The sequence below is a fragment of the Dipodomys merriami genome, unplaced genomic scaffold (assembly GCF_024711535.1).
Source record: "Dipodomys merriami isolate MVZ:Mamm:240054 unplaced genomic scaffold, mDipMer1.0.p SCAF_21, whole genome shotgun sequence".
Taxonomy (NCBI): domain Eukaryota; kingdom Metazoa; phylum Chordata; class Mammalia; order Rodentia; family Heteromyidae; genus Dipodomys; species Dipodomys merriami.
The window spans coordinates 8,523,094-8,539,435 of NW_027203493.1; the positions used below are offsets into that span (position 1 = coordinate 8,523,094).

A 16,342-nucleotide genomic window follows, 5' to 3' on the forward strand; every position below is an offset into this window, starting at 1 on the left:
CAGGTAGTTGTGAGAACTAGAGGACGAAAGATGAGAACACCAGCTGTGGATCAGGCATGGAAGCAATCCCATCTCACAGCCACGGTTTGTCTGCATTCATGGTTTGGGCTACACATTTGTTTAATGGGCCAGCCCCCCACCCCCATCCCCTACCAGCCTCGGTACCATCCCCAGGCTTTTTTTTGTCTTTTTCTTTTTTGGTACTGGGGATCGAACCCAGGACATTGCACTTGCTAGGCAAGCGCTTTGCCACTGAGCTACATCCCAGCCCCCAGCCCCAGGCTTTGATTGGAGATGGCTTCTTCTCCAGGTCTTCCCACTGCTGTGGCAGCCAGGTTCTAATCCAAACAGGGACAAGGGCCTTAGAAGATGCTTCTGGATAGATGATACCTAGTGTACAGGTGGGGGAAGGAGAGACTACAGATACTCAAAGCCCCTTCAGGAAAGCTGGGTCACCAGGAGAAAGACATAGATAAAAAAGTCTTATTTTGAAATTAAATAAATATTTTAACCTGATAACTAGTTATGGGGTTCAACACTCCAGTGACAAAAGGGTGCACAGGAAAGTGTCCTCTCTTCTTTCCTTCTCAGAGGCAAACGAGGTTATCAATTTCACTATGCATCTGTCATGCGTGTGTGTGTGTGTGTGTGTGTGTGTGTGTGTGTGTGTGTGTGTGTGTGTGTGTGTGTGTGTGTGTGTGTGTGTGTGTGTGTGTGTGTGTGTGTGTGTGTGTGTGTGTGTGTGTGTGTGTGTGTGTGTGCGTGCCAGTCCAGGGGCTTGAATTCAGGGCTTGACTGCTGTCCCTGTGCCTTTTTGCTCATGGTTAGCACTCCATCACGTTGAGCCATAGAGCTACTTTCAGTTTTTCTGGTGGTCAATAGGAAGAGTGCCATGGACTTTCCTCAGATCTCAGCCTCTGAGTAGCTAGTCTCACAGGAACTGAGCCACCAGTGCCCAGCTCTGTTATGCTTTTTAAGTGCATTTCCTCATTTAATTATCTCAATACATTTTGAAAGAAGGCATACTATCCCCGTATCTTTATAGATGAGGAAACTGAGAAAGAAAAAAGTAATTTACTTAAAAGAGACAGAGCTGGCATAAGAACCTATGTGAGTCAGACTTTGAAACCCATATTTTTTTTTCCCCTCTGTGTCCCATTTCTACAAACTTGAGTGGCATGTCAGCACTGCTCCACGGCTGAGACTGCAGCTCTGACAGACACAGCTCATGGGGGTGACCCACTGCGTTTTCATTTTCCTCAGGATTCAAGCCTGTGCCTGCCACGATCTCCTCAAAGAGCCTGCTCCCACCCCATGGCCTCTCCTCCTCATTCCCAGCACTTTCCTACTCTCCAAAGTAGGAGGCACTACATTTTATTTTGGGCACAATGAGGTCCTCTGCTCCTCTGCAGGCATGCTGCATTCCCTGACTACAGGAAGCAGCGTGTGTTCCCAAGCTGCCACCAGTGCCAACCCCCACGGCTGCCTCTGACGTACACAATGTGACACCATGTGGCAGGCCCACATTCCAACAGCAGCCCAGCCCTGGGCCCAGCCTAGAACACTGTATTAGGTAAAGAAAATGCAGGGGGCTTGTGAAGGGCGGGGGTAGGAGATTGACAGGTTGAAAGGTGCTGTGAGCAAACCAAAAGCGCCGCCGCTGTGAATTTCTGTTTTTGAAAAAACATAGGTCCCATGGTTTCCCTTATTTGCAATAACCAGTGTATGTCTGAGACAAGCAGAAACAGTCAGATAAGTTGATGTTAGGTGAAAGGAACCCCAAGATAAGGATTCAAATGTTTTTTTCTTTCTTACGATTGTTTCTAGCATATTTATGAGATGATTTCCTTGTTGCTTTGTATGTCCCTCCCCGACGGTATAACCCCTGCTTTCACTGTATTTGATGTTGGTATAATTTGTGGAGGGGAAGGGCAAAAACAAATCGTTTAAATTGGAATGCCGGTGGACCCATTGCAACAAAGAGATGTACAAGTTGTTATGTTGAAAACGAACTTTACAACTTTGGCAGGGGTGGGGGAGCTGGGAAGGGATGGGAAAGAGGGAAACAAAGGAGGAGGCAACAATGCTTGATAAGAAATGTACTCATTATCTTGCCCATGTAACTGTATTTTCACAATTTAAAAAAAAAAAGCAGACATGCTCTGAATACTGCACGATCTGCACATGCCACACTTGCACCAGCCTCCCCTAGGCCTGAATGTTCTTAAAATTCCACAACACTAGGACAGAGGGCCCTCAGTCTCCCAGAAATGTCCCCTTTATTTTGTGGGGAGGTCCTCTTCTCTCACAGTCCACCAGGCTGCATAGGATTTCCATCTCTAGCCATAACTAAGGCTGAAATAAAATCTAGGTTCCAGAACCTTGCAATCTGCCTTCTATAGAACTCTATTTTTAGGCCTCATTTACTAAAAGGAGAATTCCTATAGGGTTTTAAAAGTACCGATCTGAGAGGCTTTTCTTTTGACTAGAGACTTTTAGGCTGCGGCAGCAACAAACAATGCTAATGGTGATAATGGCAATAAATCCCATTTAAGGTTTATTCACAGAGAACCCAGACACTCATCTACTTGTTTTACAAACATTACATCATTTCATTTCATTTCTCTTTTCTTTTCTTTTTCTTTTTTTGTGCCAGTCCTAGGGTCTCATGGACTTTCCTGCCCAGGCTGGCTTTAACTGAGATCCTAAGATCTCAGCCTCCTAAGTAGCTAGGATTACATGTGTGAGCCACTGGTGCCCAGCACCTCATTTCTTCTGGAAGCAGCCTGTTAACTAGGTGCTATTAACTTTCCCATTCTACAGATGAAGAGATTAAGTAACCACTGGCATCACTTATCTAGCAAGTGGCCAGAATTCAAACCTAGGACATCAGTGTTTTAGTTCTTAGCTCCCAGAATCCGCTAATTTTGAGCAGTAAGTAGTGAAGTGGTGCTGCCATCCCAGGGCTCAGTTGTTAGGGAGTGGTGCCATGTGAGCCCAACTCAACCAATACCCTGCTGTCAGATCTTTGCTCCTTCAAGTGTGGTCTGAGGCTAAGCATGCTGCTTTGGGCTACGAACTCCCAGGAGCTGGCTGGAATGCAGAATCCCAGACCTCAGTATATCTTTCCAGACAGGTCTAAACCCTGCTAGCTATAGGCCGGAGCTCTGAGGAGGCCCCATGGACAATGCCAGCCTCCAGGCAGCCAGAGAAAGAGAGGCATCATTCTGGCATCATCTTTCAAGCCTGCCACTAACATTGCTGCATAACACCAAAAGAACTGAACAACACTGCTACTGGGGCAGGTATAGGCATTCAACCCTCAAAGAGAAAGAACTCTGGGCCTTCCTCTGTCCTCCCTTAAAGCCTCCACCACACACAGCCAGCTCCTCTGCACTCTAGTGCAGGGAACTCCAAAGGAAAACAGCCTGGGTATTGGTGGGAGGTGGGGGGGGGGAAAGGAGGAAGGCTGGCACCTCATCCTTGGCTGCTCCAAGCTGAGCTCACATGGCCCAAATTCAGGCCACAATGGTCCTGTGTGAACAGTTAAAGCTCACCCTTTGGATTAGACAACATGTGCAATGGAATTACATTATGTAAGGCCCATAGAGCCAGAGGCAGACAGAATTAGAGAAATACCAAATTGGGATTTCTAAAATGCAGAAAGGGCTCTGTAACTCAGTGACTCCATAACGCTAGCCCTTTAGAATAAAAAAGCAGATCCTCTACGTTCTTAAACCTAGGGAATACCTTTTCAAGGGACAGCAGATTCTCTGTTGTGAAATGTCTCATTTGTGGGTCATGGGAAGAGAAAGGATGATGGTGAATTGGGTGATCGTCCTTGACCCAGTTCCTCTTCAAGCCAAGGTTATCTAACCATAATGGTGACACCACTGGCTGGCACAGAGTGGCAACATAGGATATTAATAGAAGTTAACTTCTAAGTAATTAAGAAAGCTTAAAGTCCCATGAAAAAATGTAACCTACAGTCACAATGCATGGCACTGGGATTGCTTTCTAAGTCTCATTCAGATGAAAACACATTTTTTTTTTCTAATTTCAAAGAGAAAGATGAAGGTTTTCATCCCTCTTGGGCAAATGGAACCATCCCTGGCTGTGGAACAGTAAAGTGCCTTTCTTGGGTATCAGAGTGAATAGCTGGGAAAATACAAATTTCCCTAGCAGCAGACTCAGTCCTCTGCCTTGCTTCTTGCTGAACAAGTTCCAAGGAAGCCTTGTCCTCTTTCGGCAGTGTTTAGCTCCCAGCATTTGGGGGGAGACACACCCAGGAGTTCCCAGTTTGCCTCATTTACTAATTCTAAGAGAAATGAGCTGAAAGAGAACACATTTTGTTTTCACTAATTCCCTCTGTCCTGGAAGTTCCTGAAAGAGGTGCAACACAGAGCCAGGAACCAAATGATTCGACAAAGCATGAGGAGAACAGTTGCAAGCATCTGTCTAGCTTGACATAGGCAGAGAAAGGCAATTCGAAGCAGCAAGGGCCTCTTTTTGAGTACCCATCTTAAAATCTAGAAACTGCTTGCATCTTTCCTTGCATCTTTCCTTCTCACTGTAGTTATCTCCTTCTAGATGTGGCAAGCTTGAGGAAGGAGTGCATGGGGGGAAAGGCACAGGGCTTAGCCAACTGATAACCGAAAAGACATTCTTGGGGTTCATAGTTACAATTAGCCCACAAATGTCCCTCTATTACCAAGGAAGTAAAATGCTAGACTTTGCCTGTGCCAATAAATGCCCACATGGAGGTTGCCTTCCTCCAGCCTCTTTTAGACCATGCCAACAATGTTATTTTATTTCAATTCCATCTGCAAAAATAATGAAAAACAACAAACAAAATCCCACTGCGCCATAGTGAAGGATGCTTGGGAGGGTAATAGAAATGACAGATTTTGATTCCCCTTGCTTCTGGAAGATGTCCCCTTCTCTCCCCCCCCCCCCCCACCTTCCTAGAGAAGCTGTTCTGAGATAGCAACTCAGGCAGTCATTACCTGGTGGCACAATTAATAATTCCCCAGACCACTCCCAGGATGCAGAATAGTCACAGCAAATTATACATATTGTAGTTTCATAGTGCAGCTGGCTGGAACCCTCACTCTCCACCTACCTCCAGCCCTATGCTCAAAACAGCAAGGCAATTCTGCCCTCAATACACCTATGAGCTGGAGAAGAGAGGCTGGCGGGATGTCTGTGGCCAGGCCCAGGAACAGTTCCCATATTCGATCTGTTTTGTGTTATTTCACCTCTTTCTCCTGAATGCCAAAGCTAATGAGACGTCCTGCCAAGGCGTTGTAGCAACACACTTCCCAGGTTGCTCGGCTTGGCTTGGATCAGCTTAGTAGTCTAGTGCTTCTCAAACTCAGTAGCAAGGAGCCCTTTCAAAACTCTACTGCCCAGATCAGAACAACTCAATCAGAAATGGATGTGGGGCCTATGTGTCTTTGAAAGATCCTTAGATGATTCTATGGGCAGGAAGGTGGAGAAACCCTCCATTTTATTTTCTTCTGCTGCATTATGGTTGTTTACATTGTTCTTTCTTCACTAAAATGCAGGTTCTAGATCTAGAGCAAAGACACATAACTGCCTGATCACTACTGTACCTACAGTAGTGTCTGGCACATACTAGACCCTCACTAAATAATCACCCTTCTACTATTTGCTTTCTGACACAGCCTTTGACATCAGGATTTAATCCAGGCATCTGAGCTGCCACCATTCATTTTTTCCTCTTTGCTCTTCAAAGCACAACTATAAAAAGGTGACCCACAAAAATCCATAAACACTTAGGTCCTAGTAAATTGCAATTTAATCAGCAAACATTTTTTGTTGTGGAGTCGGACTCTATCACAAAGATAGAGGCAATCCTATGTAATGCTTCCCCAAACCCAGTAAAAGCAGCACCTTCATGACAAAGCAGTCAGCGGAAAGCCACATTCTATTGACCCTGTTCACACTGGCACCCTGCCACCAAGAGGGGACAAAGTCTGAGGCCTGGTTTAATGTCCACACTGGAGATGGTCATTTGAGCCTGTTTGTCAACACCAACCTCCTATCTATAGAAACTGGAGCAAGAGAGCCATAGAACAGCCTGAAAACCATGTGGACAGGCTCTGTCTAGGGCTATCTTTAGTTGTTCCCTCTACAGAAAGGGGGCAGGAGGGGGCACTTAATAGACCTGCTGCTAGGAGCACTCACTTTCCCGGCAGGGCACACACTGTGGAGAAGAATGGTATGTTGAGAGCCACTGTATCCTGGGAATCAGCCTGCCCATCTGTGCAGCAAGGCTGAGAGCAAACAGCCCTCAGAACAATGCAAACAAACCAGACATTACTTGCTGAGCCTTTTAGAGTGATGGGTACACGATGTATCCAGACTCCTTGATTCTGAATATTGGTTACAGAGAGAACACACCAACAACCTCAGACTCCTTGCTTCTGAATACTGGTTACAGAAAGAACACACCAACAACCTATCTGTTTCATCTTTCCTATGAACTGCTTCCTGGGAGTAGTGAAACATTCCTGCTCCTTACCCTGAGCGCACAGTTCATGAAACCCTAACCTACAATGGCCTGTCCTATAAAAATAGTCTAATGAAACTATATAACTTGTGGGTAGGAACAGCAGGGAAAAACTGAGGGAGAGCAAAAGAAGGGGGTGACATTGTCCAAAAAGAAATGTATTCACTAGCTAACTTATGAAATGGTAACCCCTCTGTACATCACCTTTATAATGACTATTTAAAAAATCATCTCATGAGAATAGGGAGAACAGGGGGGAGGGAGGGACATTTTGGTTCCCTCTTAAACATTTTCTATGGGGGGGGGGAGGATGTGGGACGAGGTGACACTGACAGGATGCATTGTATTAATAGTCTGATCCCTGGTACAATCACTTAAAATAATAAAAGTTTTCTAGTAAGGTCCAAGCTGCTGAAGATTGTTTACAATGGGTTATGGATTGTTCTGGAATTCAAGTACTGCAACCTAAAGATGCTCTAGGAGGAGAGTGGAGGGAATTACCTAATACTAAAGTAGGCCCTTCCAGAAGCAGGTTTGGGAGGGGAGGGAAGCCAGGATGAGGGAAAAGGTGGATCTAAACAAACCAGAGGCTCAGGGGTGACCTTCACGGGGTAGCCATGGGCTTGTGATCGGAAGCCACCCCTGCCCTCACACGGTATTTTCTCTTGGCCCTCCCAGAGCACATCCCTGAAGAGCCCACGACCAGGGGAGTCCCCATTCAGTTCCGTCTCTGGCGGGCTGCCAGTCCTAGGTAGGGCTCGTCGGCCTCACGCCTGCAAGGCTAGGGAGGTCAGAACGACGGATCGTGACGTCGGTACACGGGGATCTCCGACGCCGGGTGCGTGGAGGGGGCCAGAAAACGCGGGGCGAGGTGGGCCTGGCCCACCGCGGGCGGGCGCCAGGACGGTGACTAGCCATCTCCTGGCCCCTGCCCCGCCCCTTCGGGACGGAGGGGAGGGGGTGTCAACCGCCCCATCTTCCCCCACCCCACCCAGGCCTCCGACCTCACGCGTCTCCTCACCTCCACCGGTTGATCCCCACGGATGAGGAGGCCGCGAACCACGGGTCGAGGATATAAACGCAGCGCACGCAGCGAGCCCCGCGCACGGCCGCCAGCAGCGCCGGGTTGTCGTGGAGCCGCAAGCCTTTGCGGAACCAGTGCACAGACGACGCGCCATCCGCTCCGCTCGGTGGCGCCGGGACCGCCACTGCCGCGGTCACCATAGCGGCCGCCATCGCCGTCCAGAATGCGCCCGGACGCCGCCGCTCCGCCTTCGTTGGCACCTCGAACCACGCCCACAACCCGCCCAGTGACCTATGACGCCTCCGCTCCTCCATATACCCCCGCCTCCAGGGTATCGTAGGACCTCTCTTATTGGCTGAGGGCCTCAAGCTCGGTGATTGGCCCAGCGGCGCCAGCTCCGGCTCCGCCCACTCACGTTCCCACCATGTGTCTCTCGGCCGGGTTTAGACGGGGCGGGTCGGCGAGTGACGCAGGCGGGCACTCCTGGGCGTGGGCCGAGGCTGGGGACTGCGGATCCCTTACACGCAGCCTGTTCAGGGCCTGGAGTCAGCTGGCCAAGGTTGCTGTGACTGCAGCTAGTGACTTAGAGAACTGACAGCCTGCCTTCTGTATCACTATGGGCCACAAGGTTGTCGCCAGCTACCCACTCGCCCGCCATTTACCGAGCACATTTTATAGGCCAGAGATCATGATGGTTTCTTAAACTGTCTTGTGAATGAATGTGATTTCATTCAACAAGCCCCAACGAGATTGCTACTTGACAGTTTTGCTCCTCGAATCACAAAACAAATAGGAGGATTCCACCTAGAGTCTTCTGATTCCAAAGCTTCTGCTTTTCAGCTGGGAGCTTGTGGCTCACACCTGTTATCCTAGCTAATCAGGAGACTGAAATCTGAGGATCATGGTTCAAAGTCAGCCTGGGCAGGAGAAAGTCGATGAGACTCATCTGCAATTAACCAGCAAAAACTCAAAAGTGGCGCTGTGGCTCAACTGGCAGAGCTCTAGTCTTGAGTGGAAAAGCTATACAAGAGTGCAAGGCCCCGAGATTAACCCTCAGTATCAACATATACACACAGACACAAACACATACACTCGCTTGCATTTGCTGGGCAGAGGTGACTCACACCTGTAATCCTAGCTACTCAGGAGGCTGAGATCTGAGGATTGTTGTTCAAGGTCATCGAGACAGGAAAGTCCATGAGACCCTTATCTCCAATGAACTACCAAAAAGAAATGGAAATATGGCTCAAAGTAGTAAGCTGCTAACTTCAAGTACAAAAGCAGTTCCAGACCCTGAGTTCAAATCCCAGGACTGCCATACATACAAACAAAGCTTGCATTTGCTTTTAACCCTCTCTGTGCATTAAGATCCTTAGCATATGCAAGTGGCAGTGTTTAAGGAAGACAAGAGTGTCCTTATTTACTAGTGCATCAGAAGATATGCAAGCTGGTATGAAATGTGGAGGTAGGGATTGGTAATTATAAGGGTGAATTTGCTTTCCATCTGTGTTAGCAACTTAATGGCACTTTGTGCAAAAGCCCTGGACTGAATTCCATGTGGATTGCAGAGACAAAGGGTGGGTACTGTATCCCACGCTTTCCTGAGGGAAGCCCCCCCATTCTTCTGGAGTCTATTGACTGAATGTCCTTTCCAGCAGCAAAGTGTTGAGGATGGGCAACAGTGTTGGCCTTACTGAGTGGAAGACAATCTCTTTCAACTGGTCCAATGGTGATCCGTATTACAACTCCTCCAGGACTTGGGAATGAGCAATGAAGGGATTTATAGTCAGCAAGTTAGTGGCATTGACACCACTCTAAATCAAGTGTCATTGGCAAACCTAGGCTTCCTCTCCCTTCCTGGGTTGTGTACAAGCTGTTCCCTTAGCATGGATCACATGGCCTGCCCCACTCCCTTCCTAATTTCATGTTACTCTGTGTCATTGCTTAGTATAGATGTCAGCTTCTTACCATCTGGGCCTATCTCAATCTGCGCTCCTCTTAATCCCCAATGCATCATTGTTCATCTGCCCCATTAGATTATTAATTTGATATTAGGTAATCCCCTTAGTGCCACCCCCCCCCCCAGCATGGAGGCCATGGCTTATTTATACTTGTATTTTCATGTTCCATCTCAGGGCTCGGCACTTAACACTGGAGGATTATTTGAATGAAAGGGATCAGAGTCTCTGATTGGCAGAGATTCTAAGTCCCTACACTCAGTCTCTACACCTGACTCTAAGCTTATTTATGAATCAGATGCTGAATGAATCAATGCCACCTCCCATTATTTTCTGTTGAAGCACTATAATTTCTCTTCTTCTACCTCTTTTTGCTGTGCAAGATAGATACCTGCTAAGAAGCAAGTATGCTTTATCCTTGGGAAAGTGAGTTAACCTCTCTGTTCTTCACTTTTTTTGTTTTCCAGTCCTGGGGCTTGAACTCAGGACCTGAGTGTTGTCCCTGAGCCTCTTTGTGCTCAAGGCGCAATAGCGCTCCACCACTTGAACCACAGCTTTTTCTGAGTAGTTTTTTGGAGATAAGGATTTCCAGTTTGAGCTGGGTGCTGGTGGCTCACGCTTGTAATCCTAGCTACTCAGGAGGCTGAGATCTGAGGATCTTGGTTCAAAGCCAGCCCGGGCAGGAGAGACCGTGAGACTCCTATCTCCAAATAAACCACCAGAAAACCAGAAGTGGCGCTGTAGCTCAAGTGGTAGAGCGCTCCCCTTGAGCTGAAGAGCTGAGGGACAGCGCCCAGGCCCAGAGTTCAAGCCCCACAACCGACCAAAAAAAAAAAAGAATCTCCAGTTTGGTTTCAAACTGTAGTCTTAGAGCTCAGTCTCCTGAGTAGCAAGGATTACAGGTGTGAACCAGCAGCACCCAGCGTCTTAATAGATACAGTAGGGATGATAAGAGTACCTTAAAAACTGTAAGTGCTTATACTATGTAAGTGTCTGTTATCTGAACAGTAGGATTTGCTGTCAGAGTTTGCACTGTTGCATGTAATGCTTAAGACTTAATCTTACATGTAGGGCTGGGAAGATGGCTCAGTGGTAGAGCACTTGCCTTGCATGCCTGAGCCCTGGGTTTGATTCCTCAGCACCACATAAGCAAAAGGAAGAAAGCCGGAAGTGGTGCTGTGGCTCCAGTGGTAGAATGAGCTAGCCTTGAGCTGAAGAGCTGAGGGACAGCGCCCAGGCCCAGAGTTTAGGACCAATGACCGGACTTCCCCCCCCCAAAAAAAAATCTTAGATGTAATTTGTGGTATCATGAGTGATTAAAAGGCTTTACTCATTTTTTTTTGTCGGTAGTAGGGCTTGAACTCTGGGCTTGGGCACTGTCCCTGTGCTCTTCAGCTCAAGGCGGGCACTCTACCGCTTGAGCCACAGCGCCACTTCTGATTTTCTAATGGTTTATTGGAGATCAGAGTCTCATGGAGCTGGGTGCTGGTGGCTCACGCCTGTAATCCTAGCTACTCAGGAGGCTGAGATCTGAGGATCATGGTTCAAATCCAGCTCAGGCAGGAAAGTCTGTGAGATTCTGATCTCCAATAAACCACCAGAAAACCAGAAATGGTGCTGTGACTCAAGTGGTAGAGCTGAGGCCCAGAGTTCAAGCCCCATGACTGACAAAAAAAAAAAAAAAAGAGTTTCATGGACTTTCCTGCCCAGGCTGGTTGGCTTTGAACCGCGATCCTCAGATCTCAGCCTCCTGAGTGGCTGGGATTACATGTGTGAGCCATAGGCGCCTGACTTTACTCATTTTTCATGTCCTCAAAATTACACCAATCATAAAGAACCAAGATAAGTAGTCAGTCTCCCCAAATCTCACCAGTCAATTGTTTCCTGTCCTCAAGTTGCCTTCTGGACTTGGTCCATCTGCATCTAAATGAACAGCTTTCATCAAAGCTGAGGTCCCAGGCCATTCCTTTCTCAAGCCTCCTAACGCTGAGCACATTTCAATTGCTGTGTATTGTCTTTGTTCTGCCTGCTTTGAGTTTTATCACTAAACTGATAAAGATGAATTCATTCATTGAATGCCTATTGCTTAGGCATATTAACAGAGTTCACACAGGGAGCAGGAAATGAATCTAGCACCAGATAGAATACTGCTGTGCAAAGTCCACTTTTGGGTTTTACCCTTTAAAAGGGTAAAAAATTTGGAAGTCAAATATTGATTGTTAAAGAGTTAAAACAATCAGGTACTATAGTCTTATCTCCCTACCTCCTTCCTTTCCCCTCCCTTCTCCCATTTCCTTCCACAGAGTCTCACTGTGTAGCCCAAGCTGGCCAGGAATATGATCCTCCTGTCAGGGTGCTGGGATTGCAGGTATGAACCAGGGTGCTCAGCTTTTGCTTGTGCTATTTCTCCTTAGGAAAATCAGAACTGATGACTTCATCCCTGTTTATCTCCATATTTACAAGCACCTCTGAAAAGAGGTTGTCATGAGGAGTTCTACTACAGTAGAAGGAAAAAAAATCACACTAGAGAGTGAAAGGCTCAAGAAAGGATTATGGATGAGACAAATTAGCCAGGAAGTGGGTGCTGACTCTCTTCTCTAAAGAAAACAGGTAAGTCCCATTTTGTCTTTATGTTGTTGTTATAAAAGTCCTGTAGGGAGACTGGATCAAATTTTCTGCACTGGCTTTGACTTGTGCTTTGTAAGTATTTGATGAGTGATGGAAGGGTAGTACAACACAGAGAGGCCCTTCCCCAGCCAGGTTAAGCTACTCATGCCCTCTAGTGGCGAGACAGGGAAGGGGCAGCTCCAGTCCCGGGTGCAGTCCTTGTGGAGGGCCTGGGTCTGCTTGCAAGACTACACCCAAAGCCTGCTATGGACAAGCATGTTTTTCTTTTGAACTATTCAGACTGAGAAGCTATAAAGCTTTTTGAAAGCATAGACTGTATAATTCTCTGAGTTCCCTTTCTAGCTCCGCCAGGATCCATTAAATTAAATACTTCCTTAAAATACAGAAGCTCTCTCTAACTTCTGTGGTCCTCCGTTTGCTCATTTGTAAAATGGAAGTGAGAATAAGAAGGACAGGTGCAGATGGAATTGGAATAAGATCGACTTCAGAATCATGAAACAGACCTGCAAAATCTGAGCATCTCACACATGACAAATATGTCTTTGTAGGGCTGGGAAGGTGGCTCAGTGGTAGAGCGCTTGCCTTGCATGCCTGAGGCCCTGGGTTCGATTCCTCAGCACCACATAAGCAAAAAGAAAAAAGCTGGAAGTGGCACTGTGGCTCAAGTGGTAGAGCACTGGCCTTGAGCTGAAGAGCTGAGGGACAGTGCCCAGGTCCAGAGTTCAGGCCCTATGACTGGACCCCCCCCCCAAAAAAAATGTCTTTGTAGAGAGGAGGGGAAAGGTGGTTTTTCCTGTCATGACAATGGATCTGTCAGATTTCCTACTGTAAAAATATAAGATTTGGCTCCATTTGCCAAGTACACACACGTTAATTCCAGGTATATCATTTGCTTACTGTGAAAGGTAAATAACAGGTGAATTTTTTCATTACCTTAGGTGCAAGATTTCTTGCCCCAAACATGAAAAGGTATCCACAAAGGAAAATACTGATAAATTGCATTAGAATTAAGAATATTTTCTATAAAAATCATTAACAAGGCGAAAAATAAACTTCAGGCTGGTACAAAATACTTGTAACACTAATAATTTCTTTTTTTTCCTGAGACTGAGGTTTGAACTTGGGACCTTGTACTCACTGGGTTTAGTTGTTCATGGCTAGTGTTCTACCTACCATTTGAGCCATGTCTCTAGTTCTGGCTTTCTGCTGATTTTTTGAGATGAGAGTTTCAAGGACTTTTCTGCTGGAGCTGAGTTTGACAAAGAGCCTCAGATCTCAGCCTCCTGAAAAGCTAGGATTATAGATGTGAGCATGACTGGTACAACCACTTAATAAAATTGACATATGTGCCAAATTTGAGAACCTAGTGCCTTATGAATAGTGAACCTTGTACCCTACACCCAACCAAATTTACACCTAGCACATACTAATAGGCAGATATAGTTAGAAAGTTTAAAAGATTGGTAGATTAATTAGAGCAGAGGGCCCCAGGAGAACTTCTTGTCGTGGAATGCATTGATGCATTGATGCAGCTTGGTTAGCTGAGATCAGAAAGCAGAAAATGCACAATTGTTTCAAAAACTCAGTCCCAGAAAATAGAATATCCCTTCCCTAGTATTCCTAGTTCTGAACAATCTTAGCTAGGAGTAGAGGAGGGAATATAAGCAATGGACCTGACTCACAGCAAGTCAGCAGGTTTTATCTGATTGGTCAGTTGTCCTATGCCTCATTTGCATAGGGACAACCAATCAGAGTATATCCTAGGGTATTAAACACCCCTAGACTCAGAGAGAGAGGAGACCATTAGCAGAGAGGACGCAGGAAGGCCAGGGAGGGGGCAGCACCAGCCTTCCATTGACAGACTTCTGAATAAAATGTTTTGCATTTATCCCCTGTTGTCTGTGAACTTTGTTCATTGAATAGTAAAAGAAATCTGTGCCAATACCTAACAGCACAGCAGAAGAAATCTATGCTCATGTGCACCAAAAGAGGAGCAGGAATGATCACAGGAGTATTAGTGAGATTTTTAAATCAGAAGCAACTCAAATGCCCATTCAAGTAGACTAGATAAACAAATTATGGTGTAACTAAGCAAAGGACTACTATACAGTAGTAAAAATGAATAACCTAGGTCTGGGAAGTTGGCTCAGTGGTAGAGTGCTTGCCTCGCATGCATGAGGCCCTGGCTTCAATTCCTCAGCACCACATAAGAAGAAAAAGTCAGAAATGGCACTGTGGCTCAAGTGGTAGGGCATCAGCCTTGAACTGAAGAGCTGAGGACAGTGTCCAGGCCCAGAGTTCAGGCCCCATGGCTGACCAAAAAAAAAAAAAAAAAAGAACAACCTATAGGTATGTATGGTGAGTGTAATGAAAGAGGCCACACACACACACACACACACACACACACACACACACACACAACTTATAAATGCATACGTCCACAATGTAAAGTTTCTAAACACAACATTAATGTGCAGTGTTCAGAACTAAAAAGGAAGATCCAACTCAAGAGCCTGTCAAATCCTGTAAACGTACCATATAATTGACCAATTTAGTGCGTACAACTCAGCGGCATGAAGGGTGTTCAGTGTTGTGTGACCCTGGCCATTCTCCATTCCCAGAATGTTTTCATCACCCTACAGAGCAACTCCCTGTTCCTCCCTAGCCAAGCCCTGAAGCCAAGCCTCTGTCTCTATGAGCTTGCCAGGTCTAGGACACCATCCAAATGGAATCATAAAATATTTGTCCTTTGGGGTCTGGTTCCTCCACTTAGCATGTAGCATGTGCCGGCACTTCATTCTTTCCGGGGCTGCGTAATTAAAGTCACGCATGGATCTCCTGTAGTACAATGGCAGTCTCTGAGGTTATAAAGAAAGTCCCTGACACCCGCTGTGTCACAGCCCTTATACCTTGGAAGCACGTGGCATAGGGTAATGCTGGTGAAATCCAATGTGCTGCACTGTCAGGGGTGGAAACCACAACACATGCGGTCATGCACAGCACAGAGCACGTGAGAACATGCCTACTACCCTCTCCCTTTTATCACGTGAGAACATGCCTACTACCCTCTCCCTTTTATCATTTGGGAGTGTACTTCTTCCAAAATAATTTTAAAAAGAGGCTTACTCTCAAACAGTCTCCCCACAACAGCTTCCCCTTCTGTGTTTATCAGTGGCTTTGATGGCATGGGTGTGAGTAATGGCTGGGTGCTGGTGGCTCAGGCCTGTAATCTTAGCTCCTGGCGTGGGGGGGTGGGGGGTGGGGGGAGCTAGGATCTCAATTCGGTCTGTGAGACTCTTCTCTCCAACTAACCACCAAAAAAACAGAAGTTGAGCTGTGGCAGAATGCCAGCCTTGAGTAGAAAAGCTCAGGGGCAGTGCCCAGGCCCTGAGTTTAAGCACTAGAATCAGCACACATGTGAACGTGTACACGTGCATGCACATGTGCATGCACGCGCGCGCGCGCGCGCGCGCACACACACACACACACACACACACACACACACACACACACTCAAGATGAGTCAAGGTATTCCTGTAATATGCTGTCTAACTTTGGGTAAGTGCTTGATGATGAAGTGATCCTCTGCTGCCCCTCCTTCTCCCCTCCAGCTCTCCTCCCTTCCTCCCTCCAGCTTGATTGAGATATAATTAGGAAATAAACATTTCATAAAGTATATAGTGTGGTTTTGATTTATGAGTATGTTGTGAAATGACTACCACAGTAACCCAATTAGTGTACACATCACCTCATCTAGTGACCTTTTTATTTGTGGTAGGAATTTTTAAGATCTACTCTCTTCGCAAATTACAAGCACACTATTATTAACTACAGTCCTCATGCAATAGTCTTGCAAATTAAAGTCACTCCCTATCTAAGTCTAGATTTGGTTCTATTGGACAGTGTTTGGGCTGAGCTCTGAAGAGGCAGTAGGTATTGCAGGTAGAAGTATATACAAAGTATATACAAACAGTAAATACAAAGGTCCTGGGGTGGAGCATTAAGGAACTAAAGTAAGGGTTAGAATGCTAAGTGAAATAAGCCTAAGGTCAGGCACCCTGTTTCCTGAAGTCTTTCTGTTTACCTGTCCTCAGGTGTTGGTGTGCCTTCATAGCAGCAAAATGGCTCCAGCAGATCCATTAGCCCTATCAAACTCTCCTTTACAAGGGAAAATTGGCTTGAATTAAATACTTGTCT

The 16,342-nt window shown here is 46.4% G+C and overlaps 1 protein-coding gene across 1 annotated transcript in view; it reads right to left on the reverse strand.

Moving 5' to 3' along the window:
• Nucleotides 1-7,808, reverse strand: part of Cry2 (cryptochrome circadian regulator 2) — a 32,642-nt gene extending 24,834 nt beyond the window's left edge. The window contains exon 1 of the mRNA XM_070032511.1: nt 7,557-7,808. Within this exon, the coding sequence (XP_069888612.1) occupies nt 7,557-7,771 (215 nt within the window). The 5' untranslated portion in view covers nt 7,772-7,808. The remainder of the gene's footprint in view (nt 1-7,556) is intronic.
• Nucleotides 7,809-16,342: the final 8,534 nt, after the last annotated feature.